The 15,216-nt window shown below is 44.2% G+C and overlaps 1 protein-coding gene across 1 annotated transcript in view; it reads left to right on the top strand.

Moving 5' to 3' along the window:
• The window catches only part of CACNG4 (calcium voltage-gated channel auxiliary subunit gamma 4), a 42,933-nt gene that overhangs the window by 20,504 nt on the left and 7,213 nt on the right, over positions 1-15,216 (top strand). Inside the window, exon 2 of the mRNA XM_074922259.1 lies at positions 12,931-13,014. Coding sequence (XP_074778360.1) covers positions 12,931-13,014 — 84 coding nt within the window. The remainder of the gene's footprint in view (positions 1-12,930; positions 13,015-15,216) is intronic.

Raw genomic sequence — 15,216 nt, 5'->3', positions numbered from 1 at the left:
GCCCCTGTCTTTTGTCCAGTCTCCAGCAAAAGGAAAATTTTTCTCCTCCCAGGTTTTCTCCTCCCAGCTGTAAACCTTGCCAGTCACTTCCATGCCATTCTAGGACAGCAAAAAGCAATAAGCATTTCTGGTTACAGTGGAAGATGTGCCTGATGCTGATAAAGGCTGGGACTCTCAGGTACGTTATTTAAAACCAATTCTGAGATCCCAGATTGGATTGCCCAAAGCTACCACCACCATTATCCTTCCCCAATGCAGATAGAGACATTTCATAGTAAAATGCAATCCTGAAATACTAAAAGTAAACTCAGAAATCTCGACAATAAAATATTTATGCATCTGTGCTTTAGTGCATTGTAAGTTTGCATGATATGCTTTGCTTTTCAGGACTGACTAGATTAAGACACTTCTGATTCATTAAACACATTTTCCCAAATGCTGTTTCTACAAATATTGTTGGGCCATTGTGCTTTCTTGTATTTATTAGCTGGTGTAACAAGGAAGTTGCATCTTCCATAAACCTGAGAGGAACCCGCCTAAATGTGTTGCTCCGAATCTCAGCAGAGAAGAAAACAGTTCTAATGAATAATTAAAGCTTAAAGAGGTCATGTTGTTTTTGCAGTCTCATTTTTATTTGTCACTGCTTAGTTTGCATTAGGAAATAGAAAGCTTCAGGTGTGGGAGCCAAATGAAATGTCTTCTGCATATGTTAATTTAAACAGATCTATTTGGTGGCTGTCTCCATTTTTATCTATTAGGTCATTTGTTAACTGTAATAATTTAAAATCAGTTCTGGGAATTATAAGTTTCAGGCTCTTAATTTTCATCAGGCAGCGGATTTGTGCATCCCCTCGCCTTCTGTCAGCAGTACGAGCCCCGACTCTTTGGCTGGGCAGGGCTGTGGATGCAGGCAGAGCTGCTCAGGGAGGACCCAGGTCGCCATCTGGTCCCTGTCTCTGCAGGCACCACCCATCTGCCAAGCTCCTGCTCTCCTCCTAGGCCCTCTTCTCGCCTCCGGCCACCCACCCTCCACATCTCCTCCTCCTCCTCCCCAGCTCTCTTTCCCTTCCACTTTCATCCAAGCTTCCTTTCCTCCTCCCCTGCAAACCACCTCCCAATCCACCCCGCTCTGCCCCGAGGCACTCCTTTTCCCCCTCCTTTTTTACGTCACTCTCTGCCTTCCTTTCTCAGGCCCTTATTCCCCCAGAGATGCTCAACATTTTTCTCCCCCTCTCAACATGCCCCGGTGAGACCAGCCTGCCCCATCTCCCACACGAGGCTGGCCACAGGCAGGGACACACCGTCCTGGCTGCCCAGGCACTCTCGGCCACCAAATGCCTGAGACACCCAACCCTGCCAGCACCCACCCTCCATGAGGGTACGGCACCTTACGGGCTGCACATACTGCTGGGAGTCAGGAATAACCAAATCAGCAGTAACTCCAATTCAAGCTAAAGTCCTGCATAATTCCTCTCTATTTTCTTCCAGGATATATTAAACTTGCAAAATATTTTTGTGCCTTTCATTTTTTCACACTGGAACCTATTCTTTCCAACCAGCAGCTCTGTTATTTGTTCCCAAGGTTAGACACTAGCCCTGAGTATTCAACTAGACATCACGTTCTCTTGGATGTATCACACTAATCTCTCCTGGTGGAGAGTGTCTTTTCCACTGATAGATCACGCAGATGATTTTTGAAACCTTTGCCTTGCATTTCCCAAATCCAGCCATCAGCAGCGTTCGGCAGTTACACCCCTTTCTCCTAACCTTTAGATTCCCCATTGTCATCTGCCTTGTTTCAGTCCCGCATCACTGATTGTGCATGATCAATCTCTAGAGGTTTAGCTTCTATGTATAACTCAACAAGCTGGCATAGAAATGAGGAAGACATACTCCAAAATGAATGCAGATCCAACTCAAGGTCACTGCATTATGAAGACAGACATATTGCAAGCATTCCCTGCAATTAAGATGGTTTATGAAGTGAAATTTCCCTATTGCTGCTTCAATATCCAACTGTTTCTCTAAATGCCATCATCTCATGATGAACCACCATGGATTGAAGAGACATGCAATCATGACAAGATTCCAGGAGTGTCCAAATACCCTGCGTATTCCCAATGAGTTAACTACTGAGCTCATATATCACTACTTTCCACTGTAACCCTTGGGGTTTTTTTCTTAAAAAACAACTTTGTGGTGCACGAATGAGCCATGAGAAGGTTTGTAAAGAAAGGGTTCAGTTCTAGATGTCAGGTTAGAGACGTTCCCTGCTATTAAAGCACACAATAATTCATTTTATGCGGAGAGGTAATTACATGATGCATTGTAAGCGTCTGCTACACCAAGAGATCTCACAAGGAGTATCAATGATGTGAGCCATTTTTCTACTGACTAGATCTGGAGGGTTTTTCCATTACAGAAGACGACACCAGGCGCATTCTGTGCGTGTTACTCCAAACATCCTCAAGGATTACCTGGGTCCTCATTCTGGAGAGTTGTTTCTTACTTTTTAGGCTGCTATGTGACAACTGCAAACCTTGCCTGTTGGGAAATGAGGATGTTTCAGGAACCTGAAAAAATGGCAGTTTAAGAGGGTCTAAAAGTAGAAATTAAGAATGAGAAGGCAATAGCTCAAGGCTGCACGTGGATAAAAGTTGAAGTGGCAGAAGATACAGGGGACAAAGCATCACATATTGTACTGGGTATGTTTCATCTAGTTTGAGAACAGTATCTATTCCCCAGATGTGACCATGACTATGTCTCGAATTATAAAACTCAGTAGGGACTTTTGAAGAGACGTGAATGTCCATTTCCTTAAATTTCCTCCCCCAGGTAGTGACAAGCCACGATACAGGCTTTATAGACATGCTGTGATTGTAAGAGGTGAAACCATCAAGCCCTGGTTGATCACCATGTTAATGAGGGAGAACTGATGACTTACTGAAGGAAGGGAAACCAGATGGATAAAACCCAAACTATCCCTTAAGGGAAACTTGATTCCAATTGTGCCAACACAGGAAAAAAAAAAGCACAGTTTGACAATGTGAAAATAAACACGATTTGTCATTTTGCAGCATATGAACGCTTCATCAGACAAAATGACTATCTGTTCTCAAAATTGCATCCGGTACAATTTGGCATTTCAGCCCTCTCATAATGATTGATGGACTGGCAGCAATCTGCCTGAATGAGCAGTCTTTGTACCAGTGAGTGTATGTCAGGGTCAAGAATATTGGGGGAAAAAAGTGGATTATGGTCCAAACCAAGATATACCTGAATCCTGGCTAGCATACCTGCCACCACAGCCTATTTCCCACAGTTTTCTGAGGTGTCGGGGTGGTGATGGCCAGCTGTGAATACCAAGTTAGTCTCTGACACGTTGTGCCAAAAGCACTGTGGGTTACTAAAGCATTTTGGACCCGAATGTAAGTAAGAGCTGGAAACGCATTGGAGAATGACTAAGTTCAAAGCTCTGATGGGTGAAGATGCTCACCTAAGAAGCCAACACCAACTTCTCAAGTGTTAGACCAATTTTAGCTAAGGTAGAAAAGCCAACTACGGAACAGCTTTGGCAAAGTGGCAGCAGAGCAAAGTATGGAAATGAGTGTTGAGACAAACTTCTGGGCTGCCGGGATAAAGGACTGCGGCATGAGATGCAGGACGAGACGAGGTGTGAAGGCAGAACACAGCAAGCGTGGGCCGTGGTGGTAGATAGAAAAGCAGACACAGGAAAGTGAGTTAACAACCCCATGACAACTAGAAATGTTGACAGTCTCTTGGGACTGAGCCAGGCATGGGAACGCTCGCCATGGCAGGGCTAACTTAGCTCTGACTTGAAAATGTTCCTCAAGCAGCGTCACCAACATTTCCCAGAAAAAGTCCTATCATACCCAATTTGAGGAATCGCCCCTGTTTCCCTGTGCAGATGATTTACAAAATGCAAACTGAACATCAGGGCTGGAAGTACGTCAGCGTTTCTTCCTAGAAAACACAGAGTCATTCCTTCGATAAGCTCCATTAAGAGGAACAAGAAAAATGACTAAAGTAAGCCACAGAACACCCCACCCCCCCGAATTTTCCCCCACTTTGCCATCCAGTAGCACAGGAGGACATGGTTATAAGGAGCAAATTGCGAATGGTAGTGGGAAGACTGCCAGCAGTGCACAGAGGGGCTACTGGGGATGCCGCGGCCGCGGTGGTGGAATAACGCGGCTCGCTATTTTATCTGCTCTTTGGCTAAGGAAAGGCACCTGGGAAAGGGACAGAAGCACTGATGAATAACCTCAATCATGACTTCTGTGGCCAAAATACTGGTTTGTGAGAGGACCGTTCAAAGAAAATGGAAATCAAGTAGCTCAAAACAACATGTAACATAGAATCAACTCTTACCTACTTCGCTGTTGTCCTACATTTCCCTGATAGTATTGGTATTCACTGTGGTAGCACAAGGACACTTAGTACTTTTGGCAGCAGCTTTGTAATGACTGAAGAGAATTCAAAGGACAGCAGCCAGACACTGTGATGTGTTTTATTAGCTCCCAGATGTGCAGGTGAGGTGAATCTTTGGGAAATGAGTTTCGCTGCCACGGATTTTCTAACATCACTCAAGGTCTCAAATAAAATCTTATAATGGAACAAAAGACTGTCATAGAATTTTAAAGTCATCTTTGGCAAAGCATCTTTTCTGCATCTGTTCATTTCTTACACAGAAATACACAGGCACAACATCTTTGATGATATTTGCCCAGCTGAAAACAGAAGGTCAGCTCCTGAGGCTGTGTATACCCACGTGAATTATAACCAACTGACCTTCTGTAGGCGTTTCCCTGGAGGCCTTCTGGTGTAGGTGATCCAGAATCTGGAGATGCTTTACCAACAACGTTCAGGTGTTAGGTCCTGGATTGCAGCATGCCAAAATAACATTGCTTAGAGTAAAATTGGTAAAGACAGAACTAGAAGTCACCGCCCAACAGCAGCGTTCTTCAGCACCTAAGTGAGATATGTCTACTCCCATGTGGTTAAATTCCTTGAGCGATGGTGAGCATCCCTGGTGTCGAGGAGATCAGCTAAGGCCCCACATCTGGGCCTCGGGAGACTCAAGAGTGTTAGAAGAGAAAAGGGTGGGTCGTGACATGAAGGTCAAACTGCTCAAGTGGGAACCTCGCTGGTCGCTATTTATGGCTGTGAAATTGGCCCTCAGGGCTCTTCTGCAATGCGAAGAATGAGCTCCACTATGGTTGGAGACCACTGTAGAAAAAAGCAGGGCAAGGAATAGAGTGACACAACCTTCATTCTGCAGGGATAGGGTGGAAGGAGAAGCTGTGAGCTGCCTCTGCTTCCAACAGAGAGGGCTTTGTAGAGGAGCACCAAGGAGAGGCTGCAGCTGGCAAAAGGCAATCAGATCGGACACTGCCACAGTGCAGGCAAGCTGGGGAAAGCAGATTATAATATCCTAGAGTAAATACTGGAGAGCGGCGGGATAAAACCGTCTCTTCTCTCATAGAAAGTCTATGATAAATACAGGAGGGAACATTAACTACTGTACAAAGGTAAGAGAAGAAGTGGAGTGAGGTGGATGATGGGACTGAGCATGTCAAATGACAAGATAAACTGAGACCTCTTCCTAGAGAAAACGTGCTTTTGCCAGACTTGAGGGGAATGGTGAGCACTAAGAATAAAGGCCGGGGTGAGAACGGAGCACAATCCCTTGCCAACACCAGCTCATTTGCAAGCGCGTGGGCAGAAGCAGCTGCGAGCTGCTCCTCACTTGTCTCCTCCAGCGCCGCTGCCACCGGGGCGGTCTGAGCCCTCATGAGGTGTTAAACACACCAGGAAGGTGTTTTGCGTTTAAAAACGTTGAAGAGGAGCAAGATAGAGCAGGAAGCAAAAGCAACCAGTAGTTATTCACATGGGATTGAGGGGATTGATGAAAAGCTCTGAGCATCGGAGGGTCTATAGGCAGCAGAGGGGGAGGACTGGAAGAGGAAGAAATTCATGTCACAGCAGAAGATAAGAAAATAAGAGACTTGAGGAGGAGCTTTGCTTTGCCCACCAGACAATTGAAAATAGATCAAAAGAAGAACCCAAAGGGTTTGTTAGAGCTGACAGCTCCTAAGGAAGAAAGTGGGGCAAATTTCATACATTTCCACATTTTAAAATAATTTTCCTTTTGCCCGGGAAGTAGAGGGGGAACCATCAAAGGAAGAAGACCAGATTCTGATATCGCTGTTACTGGGTGAGACAGATTTGAATCCACTGCACTGAAATCAGAATCTGGCCCTTAAGTAGGCAGTTCAGCTCCCTGCAATGAGAAACAAGTGAATTCTGAGCTGTGGGATGAAAGACAGAGAAAGAAGGAAAGGACTTTTATGAGGAAAAATAAAAGATTATTGTTCCACTGTCCCAACACCTGTAGAGAAACACGGTTAAGATTCAGGATAAATTCTTTTTAAAGACAGCGGAACTGAATTTGCTTGAGCCTGACCATGACCACACGGACAGCTCATGCTGGTCACCTTGTTTATGGTACCATGCTAGCCCACAGTTATGGGAAGGGATTTCTAATCTTTTTAGGTCTCAAGCATTTTCTGAAAACAGGCCCTTCTTTGGCAAAAGTATGACAATAACCCCAGGTACTAGCAGTGCTCTTCATCACATTCTCCTTCAGGATGAAACAAAAATACAAACTGTCATATGGACAAATATTTCCTGGACTGGCAGGATTCGGGGGGTGTCAGACAGCATCTGTCTCAAAAACAATCCACGCTTTGAAGTTTCCAGCTTCGCAAGGCTCACAACAGCCAAACTTTTCTCAAAGGCAGACACCCAATAAGTGTGTATTTAACCTCCTGAGGCTTCTTTCTCTGCTGGCTCCATCCTCCCTGGCACTGCAGGCAGTGTTACAGCAGCAATGTGGGGTAGCAGATTCACATGGGGTGTGTTTTGCACATGACCTGCATCAATACTTCATGATTTCTTTTATAATGACAGCATTAAACATCCTCTGGCAGAGGCTCACAGGATCTGTGCTCATTCAAGTAACGCAAGGACAGGCCTGTGAAACTCTCAGCAAACAGCAGGAGACAAATAATCGAACTCAGGACAACTTAACATAGAAAGCGCCAAGTTACAGAAAAATACCTAATGCTGTTCCTTGTGGCCTGAGTGAAGAGTTCTGGACCATAATAGTCCCTGTTTGACCATCAGCACCACAAAGGAGGTTTTGAAAGTAAAAGGAGGCGCACCACCCATTCCAATTTTCACGGGTTATTTTATGATGAGAGGAATGAAGAGAAAAGAAAAGTTAACTCAGCATCTGCATTTGCTGTTGTGTGTCAATCCAGGGAGACAGGGAAGTTGTACTGGTGGAAAAATCAAAGAAATGAACACAGCGCACAGATAGACTCCGTGCTATAAATTTTGTGGAGAGAAACATTTTTTGGCATGTCTGATCTCCTTTGCTCACTATTGCTCAAATCATGCAGCAAAGGATTTCAGAACTTGTCAGCAGAGAAATCTTCCTCAGGAAAAAAATATGTAACTGTTTCTCTTTTCCCCTGGCAGAGTCCGGTGCTGACACACTCTCTCTCACTATAAATAGAGGTTGTCCAAGGGAAGTGCAAAGCCATGCCATTAAGGAAACCCAGTCCCACACGGCATGCTTAGACGGACACTGTGTTCAGACCACTTCTGTTACAACGGCCCCACTCTGCATGTCACGCTTTTCTTCTTGTCTGCGATGTTATCTGTCAGTCAGCCTTCTCTGTGCTGATATATTCAGAAAACTTGTCATTTTAACATTCAGATATTCAAGTGTTTCAGTAAATCCGGCTAACGGTTGGCTCTGGAACTGAAGCACGGCATTTAATCACAGAATAGATGCAACAAGCAGAACCATCAGGCCAAATTTCCCAAGGTTCCTTACTAGTTGCCTATTTTAAATATACATTCAGCTCTTTGCAACTTGTATTCCCTGTATCTGCAAGCCCTTGCTGTCAAATGGTCTTGAAAATAATCTCCTTCCACATCTTTGAACCATCCCAGAAGACCCACATTTGCCAGGAAGAAATCAGCTGGTTAGTGGGATTTTTAGGCTGGACAGTTATGGGTTAGATTTACCTGCCCGCAGGTAATTGCTGTAGCCATGCGACCTCTTCTGCAGCTGACATTCATAGCACTCATTCCATCAGTATAACCCCCCCTCAGGAGAAAAACCCTCTTAACTCTATTAATAGTGAGCACGTGTTCACACTGAGTATCTGTAGCTGCTCAAGAGCTACAAGCATGTGGCCTGTTGGCAGGGGAGAGTTCGATCCAAGGAGGTTGCAGATGTCTGGTGTCCCGTGGGAATACAAGAAAGGGTTCTCAACCAAGTCCCCAAACCAGAGTTTTACTGCATAGTCTCACCAAGAAGGGCAGGCAAGACGCTGGAAGATGACATAATTAATCAAGCAATAGCCCTGCAGAAGCTGCTGATGGAGAAGGAGGTGGCAGCTCGGCCAATCTCTCCTCATGTGTCTGCACTGCTATCAGATATCGCTGCCCATAAGCTCGTGCTCAGAGCAAGGAGACAAAGATTGCCATGGACAGAAGTACCCTACAGACAAGGTCCTCTGCTGCAAAGCCGCTCGCGTCTTGCGTGGTGGAAACATTTTAAATTGTAATTTTAAATTACAACAGAACACTAGTGTTAGGGAAAGATCTCGTCGTATATAATTTTCAGGATTGTGGGGGGAGAAAACAGAAGTACAGCCTGCCTTGACAAATATTGTCTCTATCTTCCAGTGCTGATTTGTGCACACTTCCAGGGCAGAAGGGTATATGTTGTCACTGATAAATACTAACTGTGGGAAATGGCTGTTTCAAAGACATGGCTGATAGCATGGCCAACAACAACGTGATCATGTAATGCATGGCCACAAACAAAGATAATGAGCATTTGCATCCTACAGCATTAACCATTGCTCTCAGTCATCAAAAAATAAAAACCCCAGTGAACAATTCTGCAACGGTACAAGCAGGATTATTAAAGGATTATTTGAGAAAGAGCAAGGAGAAGGTGGTATGTCATCAGAATTTGGGATCGCTGGTTTGATTTACTGTTGAAAACTCTATGTACTTTGAGGTCTCAAACCCCAAAACAAAGCTTAATCTTCACTTAGGCACTACAGTTCCCTCCTTTATCACATTATCTGAGTACATCACACTCTAATTATAGTTATCTGAACAACACTTAGTGAGACTGGGAAGTACTAACCTTGTAGGAGAAGCCCTTGAACACAGAGTAAAACCGAGTCAGAAACAATTTTTGGTTTTTAAATGCCAGCTACATATGCTGCAACCAATGGGGGGAAAAAAAAATAATCTTACACTATAAGCAACACTTCAGAAAATTTGCCTCTTCATTATCATTAACACAGATCCTCAAGTCCTACCTCAAAATTCAGAATAAGTTATCATTATGAGGGAAAAATGCATTATAATATTTGTCTTTTTAAAAACATCATTTAAAACATATCAGTAATCATTCAAAGAAAGGAGTAATACTTACAGCATCTCAGTGGGATATTATATTGTATTCTCAAGAGGTATCCAAAAGAGCTCCTCAATATTTTAGTATCTGTTAGGCAGTGATTGCAGTTTATTTATGTCTCTCTAGTGGGTACAGAAGTAGAAGTTAAATATTCCATCTTCCTTTCCAAAGTGTGTAAGGGACTGTATCCTCACACCCAAGCAAAGAAAAAAAAAAAAAAAATATCTCTCTTCCACGTCGCATCCTGGTGTGGAAACCAGCCCATGTGTGCCTTACAGAGTGTGGACCAGCGGCCATGTTTGTCTACACATTTCTTCAAGGCATCCTCTGTGAAGACTTTGAGAGGAGCTTCAAGGAGTTCAGGCCTTTTGCGGATGCTGTAGAACAGTTGTTACTGAATTTAATTGAGGTGGTTCCTTTTCTGCCACCTCTTGTTTTGTGGCTTTTGTTCTTTTGCGTTGCTTTACACGCTAAGGGCATGGAGCCAGGTATTTTACCAAATCTCAGGTTTGTTTTGTTTTTATTTTTTGTGTTTAAGCACAAGTCAGACTCTGCTGTTGTGCTTTTAAAGTTGGCCACTGCTTCAGTAGCTTCCACCCAGCTGGTTGTAATTTTTCCCAAATCTGACTTTCAAAGTCCATCATTATGAAAAAACATATTGTTGCATTTCCTAGCAAGACTTTGTTTCTGATACTTTGTGGATTAAAAGAGCCCTCAATACCCGTGTATATCTCACCAGAGTTCTTGATAGCAACTTCAAGCCTCACTAAGAGTTTAATAAACTGCTGCTCAGTTATATGACACCTGTTAAATTTATGGAAAAAACATATCCAGTCTGCTGCTGTTATTAGCTATCAGATACCATAGACATTAGAGAGCACCCTGAACCAATGTCTATGATCTGAACTAATGCAAAAATATTGGGAAGAGTATTTTGGATTCCCAGGCTTTGATACAGGTCCAAATTTCAGAGTGATTTTCTATTTCTATAAAAAGTTGGCCAGAATGACCAGTCTCAGTATTCCTAAAAACTGGAAATAGAAAGGAACTCTCAAGCTTGTCTAGAATTTTCTGTTTGGGATTAACTATCCTCTTTTTTTCACCTCTGCTAGACTTGCTAATACTCTTTCATGTGAAAGGCTCCAGATATAAGCACCAGGAAATAAATTAAGGTCTCCAACCACAAAAGGGGAAAAGCCCAGACACTGCTACAAGCAACCCATCCTGTCCTGCTGATGCATTTCAGTCCTGTGGTGGAAGGGATGGCTTCATGCCCCCCCCCCAAGAGACATTTCTGCTGAGGGGCCCATTTCATTCAGTAGCTGAATAACGTAAGGGCATCTCACAGAGGCCAAAACCCTCCATCAATCCATCAGTGCTGCAAACACAAGAGGCTTGGGAGACATTTCAGTCTTGCAGACTTCTTGTCTCGTAACTGAGTTTCTGGAAGTGGGACGTTTATTTGGGCCGTTGCCCATGTCCGTGCTCTCCCTGTGGATGTGCAAAGTTCACAAAGCAGCCTTTGGTGGACAGAGCTCCCTCCTTCACTCATCCGCTTGTTCGCACGGGAGTTGTGTGAGCTTGAGCACCTGTGATACTGCCACGTTTGTATCAGCTCTGGATAAATTCAACCAACTACCTTAAAAGTTATTGGAGAAGTACGTACAGACTGAGAGATGGCCCCACCTATACACACACAAACACAGAGTCATCGAAAAGCCTATTTCTGCAGGAAATTAGGGGGAGAAGATTATTTGGAGTTTCTCCTTAATGAATAGGAGAGAATAAAAATCATACTCTGAATGTATTTCCTCTAAATTGGCACACTTTAATGAAGAGACTCAAAGAAATGACCATCCAGTCTCAGAGGCCCTCTTACGCTGGGACTGATTTAGTTTCATTGCGTGAACTGCCATAAAAATAAGCACTGGGATCTTTAAAATCTAAGTTTTGGATAGCCTTGCTGGAGAGCCATCAGGAGCAGCAAACCAGCTGATGGCAAACAGAGGGATGCACAGGCAAACATGCTTAGCAGGAGCGGTCCCAGCTGAAGTGCTCTTGGCCCCCTGGCAAACAGGACAGGTGTGTCACTTCCAGATGTGACGTGAGCCACTTACTTCTTCTTCACAGCCTTTGAAGTGCTGTGCAGAGAAAACCTGAGCCGTTAGCGCAATTAGAGTAGATACATCATTTACTGGAAGAATTAAATGCACTGTAGTAGCAAACCTGCAGTTGACACTCAGAGGGTGCAATTGAAATCCTCCGGATTAGTAATTCTTTTGAGATCTTTGTAACCATTGGTAATAGGTGGTGAAATAAATCCACATTTATATCCTACAGACTGCAGCTGTGCTTCTGTTAAAGTAGTATTAACTGATGGTTTTTAAATCCTTCTGCCAGCTCAAGCTGTAAGCACCGAAACTCCTGTGCAGAGGATAACTCATCCTGGGTGATGTATGTTCCTGAGCACGAAAGTGCTGGTTAATGAATAATGAAAGCACCAAGGCAGAATCACACCTCGGGGCTTCGCTCCTGCAGAGAGCTCTCTGGAGAGAGGTCCCTGCGCAGCTCACCGTGCAGCAACAGTCTCAGCTACCCAACCGCAGCCAGGACCGGTTGTGGCTATGGATAACGGTGATAGGAAAGAATACAAAATACTAATGCAAAGCTTTACCCGGACAGACAGTGCTGAACCTCGTCTTGTTCAGTCGAGCGAGGGGTTCATCCGGCCAACTCGGGCGTTGTTCCTTCAGGTATCAGGAGTGCACACTCGTGCCCTGACTTACTGCACAGGCTCCCAGTTAACTAAACAAATATGCCGTTAAAAGCTGAGCTGACCTTGAGGGGAACATATGGGTTTAAATTGCAGCAGGATGAGATTTATGGACTTGTTTTCCAAGCCTAGAGAGTAATTCACCATTTACCGGCTCTGATGAGGGAGGCCAGCACTTCACTGACGAGACAGGAGGGGTGATGAGCGCTAGATTGACACTTGGCTTTGCTGTGGAGTCCCAGTCATAGAGCGGGGGCCCAGAGTGACAGTCACTCTAGGAACAAAAAGAAGCTTTGCAACCTCAGTATGCTTGTAAGATAAGCACAGCACTGATAAAGTAAAGCACAGAGAGATTAAAAAGCTCAAGAGAACGGTATTAGTGCAGACTGAAGAAAAGAGTCCAGGAGTCCTGGCTCTCCCTTCCTCCAGCTAGGCTTCAGCCCAATCTGCCCAAAATTCGTGACCTTAGAGATAGTTTCATGATGTCATTAAAAAAAAAATCAGTGACCTACAGGAGAGTCATTATACAGCCTGGGAGGGAAAGGAAATAAAGCAAAGCTAGCAGAAGCACATTTACCTGGTTCTATTTCTTATGGGTTGTGTTTACTTTGTTTTCATTTAGGAATCTACAAAGGACATTGCTTCCGGATCAACCACTTCCCTGAAGACAATGACTATGACCATGACAGCTCAGAATACCTTCTCCGTAAGTTGAAAAGTGATACCTAATACATGGGATTAACAGACTTAGCCAGAGAGACTTTCCCGGGTTTCTCTTCTGTAGAGTCCAGCCCAAGTCTTATTCATTGCAAGAGACTGGCCCAAACTGGGTGGCACAGAGCAGTGGTAATGTATGTCGAGTTCACGCTGCAGCTGACACAACCATGACCGTCGGGGACCCCCATTTCAAGGTTTCCTTCAGCCAGTGAAATTGTGGTGCTAATTCTTCAAAAATTATATGGGAATTTTTCAAATGAAATTTACAGCTATCATTCCCGGATTGGCAAGGATATTTTACAAAGGGGGTATTTATCTGATTAGCATATCAAAACAGGTTTGAGGAGTGGGTTCCAGCCCATTAGGAAGCTTTTCCCAATGCTTAAACCCAACCCTTATGCAAGCCCCATCCTTTGCAGCTGCTGAGCCACCTCCCCCTGCAGTGAAATTACTGCATTGTAGGAAGGAAGCTGAAATTTCTGCAGCTAACAGCAAAATCCCAGCATGAACATGGGCTGTGGCTTCCCTGCATGGCTAGCCAGCCATTGCTTCTCTGTGCTGGTGTGCAATCCGCCACAGAAAGTGATTTCATCCACCAACCCCGTGCTTGAAATTCAGGCACTCGTTTCCTCCCCTGCGGATGACCGTTCGCTCAGCTGATGGGAAGTCTCAGAACCTGAGCATGAAACTTCAGGAATCCTGCAAAGTTTGATTTCCCCTTCCCCAGAGGATGCCTTGCCTAGTTATTCCTTTTGAACAAAGGAGCTGACCAGCCGAGCTGAAAGCAATGCCCTTTACCAGAGAAAGAAACTGCAGTTCACGAGGTGTTGGGAAAGCTTCAGGGAGCCATGAATGACTCTGCCGGCTAATACACCCAGCAAGGCAAAACGCTCCTCAATTACACTGCTATTAATTACCTGAAACACCACTTAGAGAGCCACTCTGCCCTTCTGCTCGCTTCTGGGAAACATCTTCTAGCTGCTAAGACAAGAAGAAAGGAAAAAAAAAAAAAAAATCTCTGAAAAGTATGCTTTACCAGAAAACCCAGATTTTTTTTCATCTTTACTCTTGTCAATTTAGATCAGTCATAGCACTTGGGTGACATGATTTCAGTGCTCAGGCGAAGACAGGCTAGCAGAGTGTGAGCACAGCTGCATTTATCTTTCATACAAAGCCTTGGAACTAATGTTAAATTGATGCCAAGTCAGCTTTAGGAAAGAATCATTAGTAAAAAGAACTGTAAAGGAAAGAGGAATTAAGCAGCATCTTGATAAAAGGGTATTATGCCTTCTTTATTTGGAGAAAAAGGAGAAGTGGGGAAAACAGTCTACAGCTTCACAGTAAGACATGAGATTGGTAAATTGTGTGTAAGTGTACTTGCGACGGGTGTTCCTAAAAGCTGTTGTCAAAAGTGACTAAGTACAGACCTTAAAACCAAGTTGGTCCAACCCTTTATGTCTTCTGCAAAATCAGTCTTCAGCTGCTCCCTGCGCAAGTTACAGGGCTCCTCTGCTTTAACTTTTGTAAGAAAAACTGCAGCTCCACTTAAAATGCATACGGTTGATTTAGAGATTATTGAAAGGTTAGGTGTCTAAATCCCGAAGAGATGAGCTCATATGTATATGTAATAGGGACCAAATCATTGTCTGAGACGAGGATATTTGCATCCTGTTTCAAAGGACACATGAGACCTTCCGTCCCATTTTTGCCCTCTGTGCAACACCTTTGCAACCTGCTGTCTCTATATCATTCACCGTGCTTTTTAGCTATTTCCTGGCACAAGTTTCTCAGAGGGCCATGCTAGGGGTAACCTTTTTTTTTTCCTGCCTGGTTTAGACAAAGGCACCCATGCTGTGTGCATCCTGTGCACCCTAAAGAGCAGCATGCAGGGTCTCAGCCTGCCTCACAGTGACCAATGTAATACAGGCTTCAGATAAATGTAAACATCGTGGTGCTAGCAGAATCAATCCCTGGTTCAAAACCTTATTGAAGTCAGTGAAAAAATTACTCTTTTAGGAGACTTTGGTCAGGGGTGTGGACAGGAGCAGGGGTTTGGATTTTGCCCATCGGCGTTCAGGCTGCTGCCTGCAAAACCAAGCGAACACCAGCCACAGCGGCAGCTAACACATGCAAAGGAGCTCAGACAAGACCCCTCCTATTAAACCTTGCCTGTGACAACACACACCGACCT

Source organism: Athene noctua, chromosome 18 (assembly GCF_965140245.1).
Source record: "Athene noctua chromosome 18, bAthNoc1.hap1.1, whole genome shotgun sequence".
Taxonomy (NCBI): domain Eukaryota; kingdom Metazoa; phylum Chordata; class Aves; order Strigiformes; family Strigidae; genus Athene; species Athene noctua.
The sequence above is the reverse complement of the archived record's forward strand: the minus strand, read 5'-3'. Positions and strand labels throughout refer to the sequence as shown.